Source organism: Neovison vison, chromosome 8, assembly GCF_020171115.1.
Source record: "Neovison vison isolate M4711 chromosome 8, ASM_NN_V1, whole genome shotgun sequence".
NCBI classification, from domain to species: domain Eukaryota; kingdom Metazoa; phylum Chordata; class Mammalia; order Carnivora; family Mustelidae; genus Neogale; species Neogale vison.
Window position 1 is genome coordinate 23,445,192 of NC_058098.1, and position 17,101 is coordinate 23,462,292.

At 39.0% G+C, this 17,101-nt stretch overlaps 1 protein-coding gene across 1 annotated transcript in view; it reads left to right on the forward strand.

Annotated features, from left to right (window-relative positions):
* LOC122916132 (transient receptor potential cation channel subfamily C member 4 associated protein) overlaps nt 1–17,101 on the forward strand; it is a 71,285-nt gene that overhangs the window by 4,978 nt on the left and 49,206 nt on the right. The window contains exons 2-3 of the mRNA XM_044263178.1: nt 9,489–9,617; nt 12,376–12,492. Coding sequence (XP_044119113.1) covers nt 9,489–9,617; nt 12,376–12,492 — 246 coding nt within the window. The remainder of the gene's footprint in view (nt 1–9,488; nt 9,618–12,375; nt 12,493–17,101) is intronic.

Sequence of the window (17,101 nt, forward strand, 5' to 3'; positions counted from 1 at the left end):
CCTGGGATCGAGTCTTGAATCGGTCTCCTTGCTTGGCTGTGAGCCTGCTGCTCCTCTGCTTGAGCTCTCTCTGTCTCTGACAAATGAATAAATAAAATCTTTTTAAAAAATTAAAGAATAACCTAACAAAGTATTTTATTTTCATGAATTATATTTTAAGACAGCTATTTACTTGAATTTAATATGATATTGTAAGACCTAAGATATCTTACCCTTAGGACTATGGTGCCTGGGTGGCTCAGTCAGTCATCTTCCTTCGGCTCAGGTCATGATCCCAGGGTCCTGGGATCAAGTAACGCATTGGACTCCCTGCTCAACGGGGAGTCTGCTTCTCCCTCTCCCTGCACCCCCCTCTCCTGGCTCATGTGCTGTCTCTTTCTAAAAAAATGAATTTTAAAAAAGATATCTTACACTTAGGACTAAACAAATAAGATACACATTTATGTTTATGAAATTCAGCCTTTATTTAAAAAGAAAAGCAGTAAAGACAAAATAAGTCAATGAAAACTGGGTGTCTGGAAATGCCACATCCGCTGAACAGGTTGACAGCTTAGGCAGCATGATGTAAGAGATTATCACTGCTATAAACTGTCAAACCACAAGTACTCCAAGAGAAGAAACGCGTACAACTCCTGCCAGTAATTCAGCTTTGAAGATGACTGGATTGGTGGCTCTTTCATCATAGTAATCAGCTGTTCACAAGGAAAACAAAATCCAAATGATTATTTTTAAATGGGAGTAAATGCCTTGTAAGACAATGTAGATGTGGTAAAAGAAATTCCTCGAGTAGTTGAATATTTGGACTACGATAGGGAAGCTCTCTGGGTATCATGAGCCTTGTAACTAAAAACAGCTGTGCCCTGCCCCACTTTTTGCCCCCAAATTCTGCCCTTCCCACACAACCACTGCCCAAACTGTAGCTGTTTTTATTTTTTGCACGGGAAGGGTCCTGCAGGAAACAGGATAGCCAGTATTTCTTTTTCTTTTTCTTTCTTTTCTTTTCTTTTTTTTTTTTTTTAAGATTTTATTTATTTATTTGACAGAGTTCACAAGTAGGCAGAGAGCCCGATGCAGGGCTCGATCCCAGGACCCTGGGATTATGACCTGAGCTTAAGGCAGAGGCTTAACCCACTGAGCCACCCAGGCGCCCCAATAGCCAGTATTTCTAAGTAATATGTTTTTAAGGCTGTTTCTTGACTTCAGTTTTAGACATTATCTGTTTTCTTCCCTTGTAAACTAGGATTTAATTCACAACGTGCTATGCCACATGTTTCTTTTTGGTTCTTCTAATGTGGTTAAGTCACAATTTGGGCTATTGGTGTTAAATATTTATATGATCATGATGATATCATTGGTTATAGTAGAGCCATATGGTATATGACAGTATACGCTTTGTGTATTTTTTTGTTTCCTTTTGAGTTAAAAGCCGCTGTCCCCCTCCCCATTGTTTGAATTGAGTTATAAATACAGAATTCACCCTATTTAGTGTATAGATGCATACTTTGTTCTGTTGTGCTTTGTCTGTTGTGCTGATGGATACTGCATTTTTGCAAAATTGAAGGTTTGTAATAACCTTGCATCAAAGAAGTCTATTGGTGCCATTATCCAACAGCATTTGCTTACTTGGTGTGTCTGTCACATTTTGGTAATATTCACAGTATTTCAAACTTCCATTATTATTATTATAATATAGTGATCTGTGAAAGATCAGATGATAGCATTTTTTAGCAATAAAGTATTTTTTACTTTATTCTTTAATGAAGACATGTACATTTTTTAGACATAATCTCACACTTAATTGACTATAGTATAATGTAAACATAACTTTTACATGCACTGGAAAACCAAAGAATTCATTTGACTCACTTTATTGTGATGGTCTGGAACCCACAATGTCTCCGAGGTATGCCTGTTAGTTCTTTGAGTTTTAACAAATGCAGTTATGTGACCACCACTAGGGTTAGGATATAGAAAATTTCCTTGTGGTAGTTAACCCCTTCCCTAGCCCCATCCTCTAGCAATTGCTCATCTGTTTACTGTCCTGTTCCTAAACCCTTTTACACAGTTCTCATTGCAATGGAACTGAACCATATGTAGCCTTTGGGTCTGGCTTCTTTCACTAGAATAATGTCATTCTTTTAAAGTTTGCTTTGGTTTTTGTGTGCTTATAATTTAGTCCCAATTCTAAGACTTTCTTTTCTTTCTTCTTTTTTTTTTTTTTTTTTAATTTTTAAAGATTTTCTTTATTTGACAGAGAGGAGAGACAGCCAGAGAGGGAACACAAGCAGGGGGAGTGGGAGAGGATAAGCAGGCTTCCCACAGAGCATGGAGCTGATGCGGAGCTCCATCCCAGGATTCTGGAATTGTGACCTGAGCTGAAGGCAGACTCTTAAACTGAGCCATCCAGGCATCCCTAAAACTTTCTTTTTTAAAAAGAAATCCTTCTTGGAATTCTCCATCTTCCTTCAATTTGGATTAGTTCCTTGCTAGGACAGCTATACATCTGAATTCTTGGGATTTCCCTTCACCAAATTCAAGGTGTTTTATCTTTATTATGTTTTAGATCCTTTGTTTCATTAATCCTGTCTTTCTTGGGGGAGTGCATTCTCTAGTAGCCTCCTAAGAAAGAGTACGTGAGAGGTGGCTTTTTTTTTTAAGCTTGCATGTTTGAAAATGTCTGTGTATATTAAGTTTAGCAGGATATAGAATTCTAATACTGGTATATTCTTATACTGGTATATTAAGTTTAGCAGGATATAGAATTCTAAGTTGGAAGTTATTTTCCCTTAAATTTTTAATGGTGTTATTTCATTGTCTTTAAGCATTTGGTGTAAATGTTGACAGGTTCTGTTCTGATTCCCATTCCTCAGTATATGACCTGTTTTCCCATCCCTCACCCCCTCAAAGCTTTTAGGATCATCTCTTTCTGGCATTCTGAAATTTAATCATGGTGAGAGTCTTTCTTTTTTATTCATTGTGCTGAACATTTTGCGTAAGTACACATTAAAATGTGTGACTAAAAAATAAATATGTAACAACTATTAAAAAGTCATGTCCATCACCTGGCATTAATTTCCTCTGAAAAATACACTGTTCTCTTAGGGTCCTATTTTTATTTTTTAATTTAAAAACTTTTTGAAGGCCCTCCTATTTTTAAAAGCCTTTTTCTCTCCTATGATTATGTTGGCTGTGATTGCTTTAGAGAACTTTTTGGAATGGGGAGAGTTGAGTTGGTTCTGAATGAGAGAATGTGAACAGAGTTGCAGAGAGATTTCTGGCACTAAGAACACCATTGAGAAAGTCTTCCTAATTGGCCATTGGAAGACAGCGAAGAGACAGTGAAATGGTTGTATGGGAGGTAGTGGGAGACAAGTATAGATACGTTGGGAATAGGAAGGAGAAGGTAATTAATATTTATTGAGCATCTACTGGTGCCATTGTGCAGAGACGTGTTTGTTTATTAAATATTTGACCTATAAAAACCTATATAGTAATGCCCCACAATATTACAACAATACCCACGTACCTACTACCAAACTTAAGACAGTACCAGTATATTTAATGTCCTTTCATCTCATTCCCTCCTCACCAGAGGTAATATGTGTTTTGAATGGATAACATACGCACATACACACATGGTTACAGAGAAAATTTCAAGTCTCCCTGCAAATAACCCACTACCATCTCTGCTAGTACACTCCAGTTCTACTCCCAGAGGTAGCTATGGTCATTGATTTCTTACGTATCTATCTACAGACATGTTAAATTCAGAAAAGCAAATGTGTCTATGTAACTTCTTTTTTTCTTATGCAAGTGGTATAATATACATACTTTTGTGCATTTATCTTTTTTCACTTGAAAATTTATCATAGAGATCCTTCCATAATCAGTACAAACAAATCTATTTTGTTTCAGGCCTTTAAAAAACTTACTGTGTTGAAATATAACATACAAATAAAAATGCACCAAAAATATGTGTACAGCCCAATGAATAGTAATAAACCATCAGCTATGTAGCAGCCAACCAGATCATCTCTATATCTCTAGTCTACAGCTCTTTTCCTCCTCTCCAAATGAAATTACTAGCCTAACTTCTAACATTGTACTTAGGTGTACTAGTTTTTATGCTTTATATAAATAGAATTAAGCAATATGTACTGAATCTGCTTCCTTTCAACCAATATTTATTAGATTCATGCTGATGGTAAAGCTGTAGTTCATTAATTTTTATTGCTATATAGTTAACCACAATTCATTCTACCTTTGATGAGCATCCGAGATCTTTCCAGTTTAGGGCTTTTATGTGTACCACTTATATGTGTATTCTTGCACATGTCTTCTGATGCATATATGTGCAATTTGCGGGGGGGATATATACTTAGAAGTAGAATTGCTGGGTTATAGGATATGCATAGGTGCGGCACTGGTAGCTATTACTGAACACTTCCCGAGTGGTTGTAACTAGTTTACATTCTCACCAGCAGTGTATGAGTGTTCTTGTTTCATGTTCTCACTAATCCATGCGTGGTGTGGTCAGTCTTCTTAAATTTGGCCATTCTGGTATTTGTGTATTGGCATCTCATTATGGTTTTGGTTTGTGTTTTCCTCATGACTAATGAAGTTAAGCACCTTTTCAGGAGTCCGTTGGCTATGCTATTCAAGCATCCTCTTTTGTGGATGGCCTATTCAGATCTTTTGCATATTTTTCTCTATGGGGTGTTCCCCCCCCCCTTCTTATTGATTTGAACTTCTTTTCATTTCCTGGGTATGAGCCTTTATAATGATGTTTTATAAATATTTCTCTCATTTGGTAGCTTCCATTTTTAGTCTATAAAAAGATCTTTTGATGAACACAAGTGCTTAATTTTAATACAGCTCATTGTATCACTCTTTTCCTTTATGGTTAGTGCTTTTAGTATTCAATTTAAGAACTCTTCGCCTACCCTAAGGATCATGAAGAAATTCTGTTTATTTTCTAGAAGCTTTGTTGTTCTATCTTTTATGTTCAAATATATGTTCCATTAGGAATTTATTTTTGGATGTGGTGTAAGCTTGTTCATAAAGATATCCAGTTGACTGCACATTATTTATTGAAAAGTTGCTTATTCCTCCAGTGCTCTGGCATCTGTTCTCATGTCAGTTTCCTGTCTTTTTCCCCCTCCCACTGGTCTATTTAGCCTTGTACTGGTACCACTTTGTTTTATTTTCTGTAACTTTGTGTGTGTTGATTTTGACTATAGTGTGTTGAATAGGAGTGGCTTTTCCTGCTTAGTTATCTTCAAGAGTTCCTTGGCTCTTCCTAGCCCTTTGCCATTTGCATATACATTTTAGAATGAGTTTGTACATTTTTACTTTTTTTTTTAAGATTTATTTATTTATTTGACAGAGGTCACAAGTAGGCAGAGAGGCAGGCAGAGAAAGGGGGAAGCAGACTCCCTGCTGAGCAGAGAGCCTGACGTGGGGTTCAATCCCAGGACTCTGAGATCATGACCTGAGCCAAAGGCAGCAGCTTAACCCACTGAGCCACCCAGGCACCCCTCTCCTTTCCAATCTTATATTTTTTTCTATTTCTTGCTTAACTGTGCTGAGTTGAAGTGGCATGTTCTTGATCTAAGAGGGAAAGCCTTAAACATTTCACCATTAAGTATGATGTTTACTTTAGGTTTTCTGTGGAAAACCATTATTTGTTCACTTTTTTCAGTTTATGATACATTTTACAAAATGCTTTTTCTGCATCAATTGAGATGTTCATATAACTGTTCTTTATATTTTCTGTGTGATGAATTACCTATTTTTTCCTTTGTTTACTTGTTTTTTAGAGTTCCTATCTATGAAATCATTGCCTAATCTAAGGTTATGAAATCTATGCCTATGTTTTCCTCTTAAAGTTTCATAGTTATAGCTCTTACATTTGGGTCTTTGATCCATTTTTAGTTAATTTCTGTCTATGGTATGTGTAAAGGAGCCCATCTTCATTCTTTTGCTTGTGGATACCAGTTGTCCCAGCAATATTTGTTAAAAAGACTTTTTTCCCCCTCATTGAATTGTGTTGATACTATGGTCAAAAATCAGTTGACCATAAATGTAGGGATGTAAATTTGGAATCTCAGTTCTATTCCATTGATCTAGTTGTTGATCCTTACCTGATAATTATAAGCTTGTAATAAACTTGGAAGTCAAAAAGTGTGATTCTTCCAACTTTGTTCTCTTGCCTCAAGATTATTTTGGCCATCCTGGGTTCCTTGCATTTCCATATGAATTTTAGTATCAGGTTGTCTATTTCTTCAATGAAGCCACCTAGGATTATGATAGAAACTGCATTGACTCTATGTAGGAAGTATTGCCATTTTAGCAATATTAAGTCTTCCAGTCTATGAACATGGATGGCTTTCCATTTATTTAGACTTTCTCTGATTTCTTTCAATGATATTTTGTAGTTTCATTTTATGTCTTGTATTCCTTTTATTAAATTTATTCCTAAGTGTTTTATTATTTTTGGTTTCATTGTAAATGGGACTGTTTTCTTAATTTCCTTTTTGGATTGCCTATTTTAAGTGTATAGACATTTAGCTAATTTTTGTATATCGATTTTCATCCTGCAACCTTACTGAACTCATTTGTTAGCTCTAGTAGTTTTATATGTAGGCTCCATAATATACTCTATATACAGGATCATAGGATGGCAAATATAGTTTTTCTTCTTTTCCATCTGGATGCCTTTATTTTTTTTCTTACCTAATTGCTCTGGCCTGAATTACTAGTACAATGTTACATAGAAGTGGTGAGGATCAACATCTTTGTCTTTTTCCTGATCTTAGTGGGAAAGCATTCAGTCTTTCATTGTTAATTATGATGATAGTTGTGGGTTTTTGTTAAATGCCCTTTAACAGGTTGATTAGATTGATTAATTTTCATATGTTGAACCAACCTTGAATTCCTGGAATATACCTTGCTTGGTCATGGTGTATAATCCTTTTTACATGTTGCTGGATTTGGTTTGGTAGGGGGTTGCTAGGGATTTTTGTGTCTGTATCCATCAGAGATATTGGTCAGTAGTTTTCTTATGACATCTTTGTCAGATTTTGGTATCAGGATAACAGAATGAGTTGGGAAGTGTCCCCTTTCTGTATTACGGAAGAGTCTGTGAGGAATTTTTAGTTTCTTTAAAAGTTTTGTAGAGGGTTCCTGGTGGCTCAGTTGGTTAAGTGACGTTCAGCCCAGCTCGTGATCCTGGAGTCATGGGATAGAGTCCAGCATCAGCCTCCCTGCTCAGCAGGGAGTCTACATCTCCCTCTGACCCTCCCTCTTGTGCTGTCTCACTCTCTCATTCTCTCTCTCTCAAATAAATAAATAAAATCTTAAAAAATAAAATAAAATGGGGTGCCTGGGTGGCTCAGTGGGTTAAAGCCTCTGACCAGCTTGGGTCATGATCCTGGGGTCCTGGGATCAAGCCCTGCATCAGGCTCTTTGCTCAATGGGGATCTTGTGTCCCACCCCTCACCCCCGCCTGCCTCTCTGCCTACTTGTGATCTCTGTCAAATTAACAAATAAAAAGTCTTTTTAAAAAATAAATAAAATAAATCTTTTAGAGAATTCACCAGTGAAGCATTGGTTTTGGGTGCACTTTTTTTTTGTGGGTAGTTTTCTTTTTTCTTACTAAACCAGTGATTCACCTCTTCTTGAGTCCGTTTCAGTGTTTTGTGTCTTTCTAGGAGTTTGTCCATTTCATCTACGTTATATAATTTGTTGGCACATAATTGTTACTACTACTACTTCATTATAAACCTTTTTATTTCTGTATTATTGGTAGTAATGTCCCTCTTTCATTCCTGAGTTTAGTTATTTGAGTCAGTGTTAAGTTGGTCACCATAACTAAAGTTTTAATTTTGTTTCTCTTTTAAAGAACCAGCTTTTGATTTTGTTGATTTTTCTTGATTATTTTTCTACTCTCCATATCATTTATTTTTGTAGTAGTATTTATTTCCTTGTGCTTGTTTGGGGTTTGGTTTATGCTATTCTAGTTTCTCATGGTGAAAGTTTAGTTAATTTATCTGAGACATTTTTCCTTTTTAGTATAAATGTACATACCTGTAAATTTGTAAACACCACTTTTGCTGAGTCCCATGAAACCATGTTTTTCTTTTTCTTTTTTTCCTTTTAAGAAAAAGAAAAATGGTTTCCCATTGTTTTTGGACTTGCCTTGATTTGAGCTAGCTTGAATGATAGGAAATTGCTGATATTCAGTCTTTTTTTTTTTTAACCTACAGAAATAGTAATGTCTTTGGTTCACCCAAACACAGATTATTCTCACAAACATTTCATTATCTCTCTATTACTTCTGTATTATCTTATTTTTACAATCTGAGAAAACAGGCTCAGGAAGGATAATGGGATTCGTCCAAAATCATAGAATTGATATGCACCAGGATAACTAAAATGTTATTGAAGACCTCCATGTCCTATAATAACAGTCATAAGAGCTTCTGATCTGATTGAGGGACAAGTGTATGTGAAAATAATTCACATCCGGCCCCTGGTTAATGATACGTCATAAGAGTATTAGTGGAACTGTGCCATAGTTGATTAATGAACCTGTCATTAGACTAGAAGGTTATTGCTTATTCCTTCAAACATTTACTGAGTCTCTGTTCTGTGCCCGGCATTCTTTGAGAGAGAGAAGGTGGGCACCATAAATGCAGCCAAGTACCTACTCTGAAGGTGCTTGTGGTCTACAGGAGGAGGGGAACAAGTGAATCAGTAATTATGATGTTAAGATAAGGCCCCAGAGGAGGGGCACTTACTCACTTAGAAAGGAGAGAGGGGAGCAGGGGTACTTGGGTGGCTCAGTGGGTTGAGCATCCAACTCCTTCCCTGATCTCAGGGCTGAGGTCATGGTCTCAGGATCATGGGATTGAGCCCTGCATTGGGCCCAATGTCAGGCTTCATGCTCAGTGTGGAGTCTGCTTGAGATTCTTTCCTCTTACCCCACCCACTGCTCCCCTCACCCTGCTCCTAGTGTGCATGTGTGCATGCACTTTCTCGCTCTCTCTCAAATAAATAAATCTTTTAAAAAGAAAAAGGAGAGAGGGGAAGACCCAGCAAGGAACATTTCTGGTTATTTGTCTCACACTTTGAAGGAGAAGAAGGAGCTTTCCAGGTTACGACAGAGGACATTTTAGGCAAGGAAGAACATGTGCAGAGAGACATAGAGAACATGTGCGTTTGGAGCCCAAAGTGTGCACTGGGGAAGAGATGAAGCTAGAGAGGAAGGTCGGGAATAGGATGCAAAGGCCGCTGTGTCACAAGGCGAGGAGCTGGATTTTTCACTTGCAGGCTGTTGGGGAGCTTTTGAAGGTTTCTAGTAAGAGACCTTTGAATTGCTTTTCCTGGGTTGTTTAGGAGGCCGCTGCTTTCCTTTGCCACGCATGCTAGTTGTTCTGTCCTCATCGGCGAAATGTTCCTTTTTCTTTTTTTTTTTTGCTTCACAGTTCACAGAGACGTTTTTGGCAGAGAGAGACAAACAGTCCAAATGGAGTGGGATTCCTCAGCTGCTCCTGAAGCTGTATGCAACCAGCCACCTCCACAGTGACTTCACTGAGTGCCAAAACATCCTCAAGGTAACTCTTAGGGGCCTTGGAAAGGCTGCATTCAAAGCCTCCAGGTGACGCAGATGTCTGTTTTCTTTCCTTCAGTCTGCTTTTTATTTTTATTTTTTTTTAATATTTTATTTGTTTATTTGACAGGCGAAGATCACAAGTAGGCAGAGAGGCAGGCAGAGAAAGAGGAGGAAGCAGGCTCCTTGCTGAGCAGAGAACCTGATGCAGGGCTCCATCCCAGGACCCTGGGATCTTGACCTGAGCTGAAGGCAGAGGCTTTAACCCACTGAGCCACCCAGGCGCCCCCTTCAGTCTGCTTTTTAAAATAGCCTGTTTTTATTGTGTAAGCTGTAGAAAATTTGGAAAGTTCAGAAAAATACAAAGAAGAAAATAAAAATCAACTATAATCCCATTATCCAGAGATAATCACCATTAAGTTCCCTGTGTCTGCCCTTCTGGGCTTTATTCACACTTGTTTTGTGGCAGTGCTTGCTTAATTTGGAGGCCGACCCTGTGTCCTGGGATTGGGATGACCTTCTTTTTGAGAAGGATTTTTTTAACTCCCATACTGCTAAAGGTTCAGGGAAGTGACTTTGTGCTTGTTGATCCATTATGACCAACATAAGAAGATGAAGGAACTGGGATTGGTGGTTGGGAGAGGGATGGAAGAGTGCAGAGAGATGCTAAGGCACTTGTTCTCAGACTTGAGTGTGTATCAGAAATCTCCTGGAAGGCCCATGTGCTTGCCGGGAGTTTATGGTCCACTAGGTCTGGAGTTACTGTATCCAAACTTTAGTGTCAGGGGTGGGTCCAGATTTGAATTTAGGTGACCAGTACTAGTTGCAGTTAAAAGTCATGTGAGTTACAGTTGATTGTAATAAAACTTGATATAATGTTCTTTGGAAGTAAAGTTTTGATTATCATATCACATAAGTCATTCTAAAATACAGTAGGCAGCAAATAAGCTTTACCTTTAAGAAGAGATGTTTTGTCTGTACAACTTTTCTGTAAATTTAAAATCCTTTCCAAATAAGTTTATTTAATTAAAAAAAGGTGTTTTGTATTCTTGATATTATAGTCTGAATGGGACAGAAATAGTTATAGTGTGCAAGGAATTATACGTTACACTTGATTCCTGCAAAATCTCTGAGGTACGGGGTAGAAGGAAGAGAAAAATTAAGGTTTGTGAGTACTTACTGTGTGGTCACTATTTCTTTCTTCATCCAACACATGCTCTTTGAAGCCTCTGTAGCAGGCTTATTTAATTCTTATGGTAACTCTGTGACACAGGTGGTCTACTTACCTGTTTTGGTCCAGAATACTTCTGATTATGAATGACAGTGGCCCACTCAGACTAGCAAAAAAGATCCTTTATTGTCTCATAAAATGGAAAGCACATGTATGAATTCAGAGGCTAAAAGGGTTAAGCTATCCTTTTCTTACCTTGACATCTGCATGTGGTCTTACCTCCCTCCATGTGATCACAGTGCTAGGGCGACATTTCTACAACTTGGGCCAGCCACAGAGTTGAGGGAATGGGAGACTGTTGGCGAGGCCTGGTCACCTGCTCCTGGGGCTCACACTAAGGTGCTTGGTGGCAGCCCCAACAGAACTCTGTGGAAAGGGGGGAGGGGCCTTTGCCCCAAGGAAATGGGGCTTTTACTTGAAGAAGAGAAAACGAGATAGTGGGCAGGCAAACCCAGATGTCTTCTATAATTCCCTTTTTCAGTTGAAAGAACAGCCTCAGCAGTAATCCATCCACAGCCTGTGGCTGTCACATGATGAGCCTAGAACTGTCTTCCTCCTAAGACCAGCTTCAACTGGACCATGTTGCCAGCAGGAATCACATCCTGGTTTTATAGTTGAGAAAAATGAGACCTGGGGAAAATGGTTCAGTCTCTCGGAAGTGGTTCAGTCACTCATTACGTGAGCCTGGGCAACTTTGTGATTTTGCTTTTCACATATGATATGGGTAAAACTATATTCACATCATTGAATTATTTTAAGGATTAGATGGGCTGAAGTATCAAAGCCTGGTGCCCAACATATAACCAGTTGTGTGTAAGAGGTCTGCTTTTTCCTGGTATGTGGTGCCTGGACCAGCAGCATCAGGAGCCCTTGGCAGGCTGTTGTAAATGCACATTCTCGGGCCCACTCCATGCCTACTGAATCAGAAACTCGCCCATGGGACTCAGCAGGAGGGATTTTAACAAGTCCTTCCAAGTGATTCTTATGTTCACCACTGTGTGAGAACTACTGCCCATTGTGTTCCTTCTTCCCTCCAGATCCCTGAAGAGAGAGCGTAAGAGTAGAGTCCTGGGTTCTTCCCACACTCTGTTTCACCCCAAATAGTTACTTTTTCTTCTCTAAGTGCAAACTCTGGAGCCAGACTTCCAACATTTAAATCCTGGCCTTGTCACTTAGCAGCTGTGTGACCTTGACAGCTTCTTTGTATCTCAGGTTGCTTATCTATAAAATTGGGGAGATAAATTACTGTTATCTTGTAGGTTTGTGGGATTAAAAGGGGTCAGGCATGAAGTACTTGGAACCATACCTGGTACATAATCATTAAGCAAGTGAGCTATTGTTACTACTTAAATGTTGATCATCATATTAGCTTTTCTGTAAGATTATTATCTTTTTCTGCTGTTGTCGCTGGGGGCTATCTTTGGGCTCATGGGCATTCAGGTTGTGACTAAAATGCAAACTGTTGTTTTGGTGTGTGGTTCCTCTTGGATACTAAAACTGAAAGTCTCTCTGTAAACTTTTTTTAAATTAGGAAATTTCTCCTCTTCTCTCCATGGAGGCTATGGCATTTGTTACTGAAGAGAGGAAACTTACCCAAGAAACCACTTATCCAAATACTTATATTTTCGACCTGTTCGGAGGTGTTGATGTAAGTAGTTATTCATTACTACTACAGCTTAATGGCTTGAGCATTTAATTCTTAAAATGGGAGAAGTGAGACATTGTGGAATTTACAGTAAACAGTTCAGAATTTTAATCTTTAGAAGTTCAGGGGCACTCCCCTCTGTTGAAGCACCATAGCTTTTACATGAGAAGAATTGATTTATTTGAGTTGATAATATTTCCGCCTTTTTTTTTTTTTTAAGGCACAAAGTGAAAGGTGTGTCTCCTATTCCCCATCCCCTCCTCAGAGGCAGCTGTGATTTCTAGTTTTTCTGTGTCCCTCCAGAGATGTTCTGTGGTAATTATGTGTGTGTGTGTGTGTGTGTGTGTGTGTGTAAACCCACCATCCTCACCTTGGGTTTATTTTCTCCCCACACAGAGGTGGCATACTCCGTTTACAGATAGCACTGCTCTGTACCTTGCTTTTTTCTTGTAATTCTCTAGCTTGGGGATAGATTCAGTATATGTAAATCTGCCTCATTATTTTAAATAGCTATATAGTATTCCCTGGTATAATTGTACCATAATTTATTTTCCCCAGGCCCCAACTGATGGGCATGTAGAGTTTTCTCACACCTTTGTTTTTACAACAAAGTTGCAGTAAAGGCTTTTATACATGGGAGTATATACGTATAGGACCAAAACATATGTGTGCTTTATTGTTTATAAACTCATTAATTATATACCTAAGAGGTTTTATCAGCTTACATCCCCAGTAACAACGTGTAAGAGTGTCTGTTGCCCCACACCATCACCAACACAGTGTCTATGTGTGTGTCTTTATGGATGTGTTATTGAAGTCTGGCTGGTAGAAAAGTATACCAGTGATTATCACAAAGTAACTTCACCTTTGTCACTGCCACCCAAATCATGAAATGGAACATTATCGGCTCCCAGTAACCTCCTTTACCTAATGGTAAATTTTAAGTATTAATTGAGTAGATAAGAGAAAAATGGTATTTTTTTAGTTTCTTAAAAAGGTTTATTGAGATATAGTTCACATACCATACACATACCATACAGTTTACCCACTTAAAGTATGCAATTCAGTGGGTTTTGGTAAATTCATAGATAGTGCAACCATTAGCACAGTCAATTTTAGGATATTTTTATCACCCCAGGAAAAACCCCTTGTGTTTTAGCTGTCACTTCCCTACACACCCTTATCATAGGCAACTTTTACTGTTTTCCCGCTCTATAGATATCCCTGCTCTGGACATTTCATCTGAATGGAATCATGTAATATGTGGTCTTCTGTTACTGACTTCTTTTACTTAGCTTAATGATTTCAAGTTCATCCATGTTGTAGCATGTATCAGTACTTTTTTCCTTTTTATGGCTGAAGAATATTCCATTGAATGGATATACCACATTTTGTAGATGTTTGTCAGTGATGGACTGACCTTTGGGCTTCCACCTTTTAGCGGTTGAGAATAATGCTGCTCTCAGTGTCCACGACAGCCAAACTATGGAAAGAACCTAGATGTCCATCAACAGATGAATGGATAAAGAAGATGTGGTATATATATATCTATATATATATATACACAATGGAATACTATGCAGCCATCAAAAGAAATGAAATCCAGCCATTTGCAGTGACGTGGATGGAACTAGAGGGTATTAGGCTGAGTGAAATAAGTCAATCAGAGCAAGACAATTATTATATGATCTCCCTGATATGAGGAATTTGAGGCAGGGTGGGGCGTGGTGGGGGTAGGGAAGGAAAAAAATGAAACAAGATGGGATTGTGGGGGAGACAAACTGTAAGAGACTTTTAATCTCACAGAACAAACAAACAAGGGTTGTTGGTGGTGGGCGGGGAGGGATAGGGTGGCTGGGTTATGGACACTGGGGAGGGTATGTGCTATGGTGAGTGCTGTGAAATGTGTAAGCCTGATGATTCACAGACCTGTACCCCTGGGGCAAATAATACATCATATGTTAATACAAATAATTTAAAAAAATAATACTGCTCTTAACTTCGTGTCCCCCTTGGTGAGTGGACACATGTTTTTATTAATTTGGGGTGTATACCTGGAAGTGGGTTTGCTGGGTCATGTGGTAACTCTTAAGTTTAATCTTTTGAGGACTCTTTAGACTGTTTTCCAAAGCAGCTGCACTGTTTTACGTGCCCACCTATGGTGTATGCATGTTCTTATTTTTCCACGTCCTTGTCAACATCTGTTGTTTGTGTTTTGGTTATAGCCATCTTTGTGAGTGTGTATCTCACTGTGCTTTTGATACGGGTTGTCTTGATGGCTAATGGTGCTGAGCATCTTTTTATGTGCCTACAGGTCATCTGTATGTCTTCCTTGGAACATAGGAATGAATTTTTTTTTTTTTAAGATTTGTTTCTTTAAGAGAGGGTTCACACTTCGTGGTGGGGGAGGGGCAGAGGGGGAGACTCTTCAAGCAGACTCCCTGCTGAGCTCAGAGCCTGACAAGGAACTTGATTTCACAACCCTGAGGTCAAGACCTGAGCCAAAATCAGTGGCACCCCTCCTTTTCCTATTTTTTAATTGGGTTGTCTTGTGCATTCTAAGAGTACCTTATATATTCTCTTCGTAGTTCTTAAAATTTGCCTTCTTCTGTCAGCGGGATTGAATATCTTTGTGTGTGTTTATAAGTAGTTCCTTTTCTGCCAGTTACCTCTTCGTAGCTTTTGCATCCTTTTCTATTTGATTATCGGGTCTTTCTCGTACTGATTATCTTTCTTAGTTCTTTGGACTGCCATAGAAGACCATCACAGACTGGGTAACTGATAAGCAAAAGAAATCTATTTCTTATAGTTCTGGAGGCTGGGGATTCCATGTTCCTGACACTGGCAGATTTGGTTTCTGGTGAAGGCCATCTTCCAGGTTGCAGACTGCCAGCCTCTCCCCGTGTCCTCTTATAGTGGAAGGGGCTAGGGAATCTCTCAGGAGCCTCTTTTAGAAGGGCATAATCCCATTTATGAGGGCTCTGCCCTCTGAACCTAATCAGCTTCAAAAGGCCCCACAGCTTAATGCTGCCACATTTGGCATTAGGATTTAACATGAATTTTGGGAGGATACAGAGGTTTAGACTGTAGCACTTTGTGATTACTCAGTTTTTAAAGGTCATTTGTTATATGTGCTGTATTTTTTTTTCCAAGTTTGAGAAATGAATTTTGACTTTGTTTATGGTACTTTTAAATGTAGGTAAGGGGCCTTACTTTTTAGGTTATCAGATTGCTCAGTCTTTCCTTTTATGGCTTCAGAACTTTGTTTCTTGCTTTTCCTGCTGGTGGATTATAAGCTGTGTCTCCTTTCTTGGTAATATTTTAAAGTTGTTATATATGTTTAAATTTTTGTACCATGTAATGAGTGAGGGACTGGGATCCTACTCCTCCAATCCCCCATATCTGTCCTTATTCCCAGGGTGTCATGGTTATTGTGTATCTTGATCTGGCTGGTGACCGAACAGGAATGATGTTCACTTTGTAAAAACTGGAGCTATATATTTATGGTTTATACTTTACTGTCTCCATATGTTATATTGCAATTTATTTTTTTATTTAAAGATTTTATTTATTTATTTGACAGACAGAGATCACAAGTAGACAGAGAGGCACGTGGAGAGAGAGGGGAAAGCGGGCTCTCTGCTGAGCAGAGAGCCCGATGCGGGGCTTGATTCCAGGACCCTAAGATCATGACCTGAGCTGAAGGCAGAGGCTTAACCCACTGACCCACCCAGATGCCTGTTATATTGCAGTTTAAAAATGGTTTTCTTAAAGATGCCATTTGCCATGAAAGTAAAGATCATTACACATTTGCGGCCATAGCATCAACCTTAGCCTTCATTCCCTAATTGTTGCTCTGCATTGCCTCTCCTTAGCAGCTCTAGTGGTCTCGCAGTGTGGCCTTAATGGCCAGCATGAGGGGCCCTTCACCTCTGAATTGTTCATCAAGGAATTTATTTAATAGAAACCAGTAGATTTATGGGAGGAAAAAAGAATAACGTGGGTTTCTAGCCGGCTCTCCGTTGGCAGTGACAATGTGGTTTTCTGTTTTAGGTGCCAGTCATGGACACTTTGCACCCTAGTTTCTTGATTTTGTTTGGTTTTGGTCTGCTTGGAGAAGATTAGCTTCTCCAGGAATTTCAGTCTGTTCATAAATATGAGCTTTTGCTTGGGACTTTTTGCTCTTCACTTACCTTAACTTGGATGCATTTGTTCTTGTCGAACTCCCTTGTCATCTTGCTCTTGGAAGTATTGTTGAGACTGAGCTCTTTATTTCTTCCTCTGCCAGTCACTAGCCAAGCCCCAAAGTAACCCTCTCTTCAGTCTGCTGCCCAAAGCTCAGCTGAATTGGAATAATTGGGAGTGCTGCTGGGTAGATCACTCCTTTGTCAACCCTGACGTGACAGTGAAAAGTGTATCCTAGACTTTGCATCCTAGATGCGTCAGGGTCAGGTAGGTAACTTACTGGAGCATGGAGGCCCAAGTCAGCTGACCTGTGTAAATTAAATGCCTGCAGGGACTGTGGAGAAGTGGAGAGTGTGACCCCTTTTATGGGGGAAGTGACTCTTGCATGCCCATTGATTGCTGTTGCCTTAGGGCACGTGGGAAATCT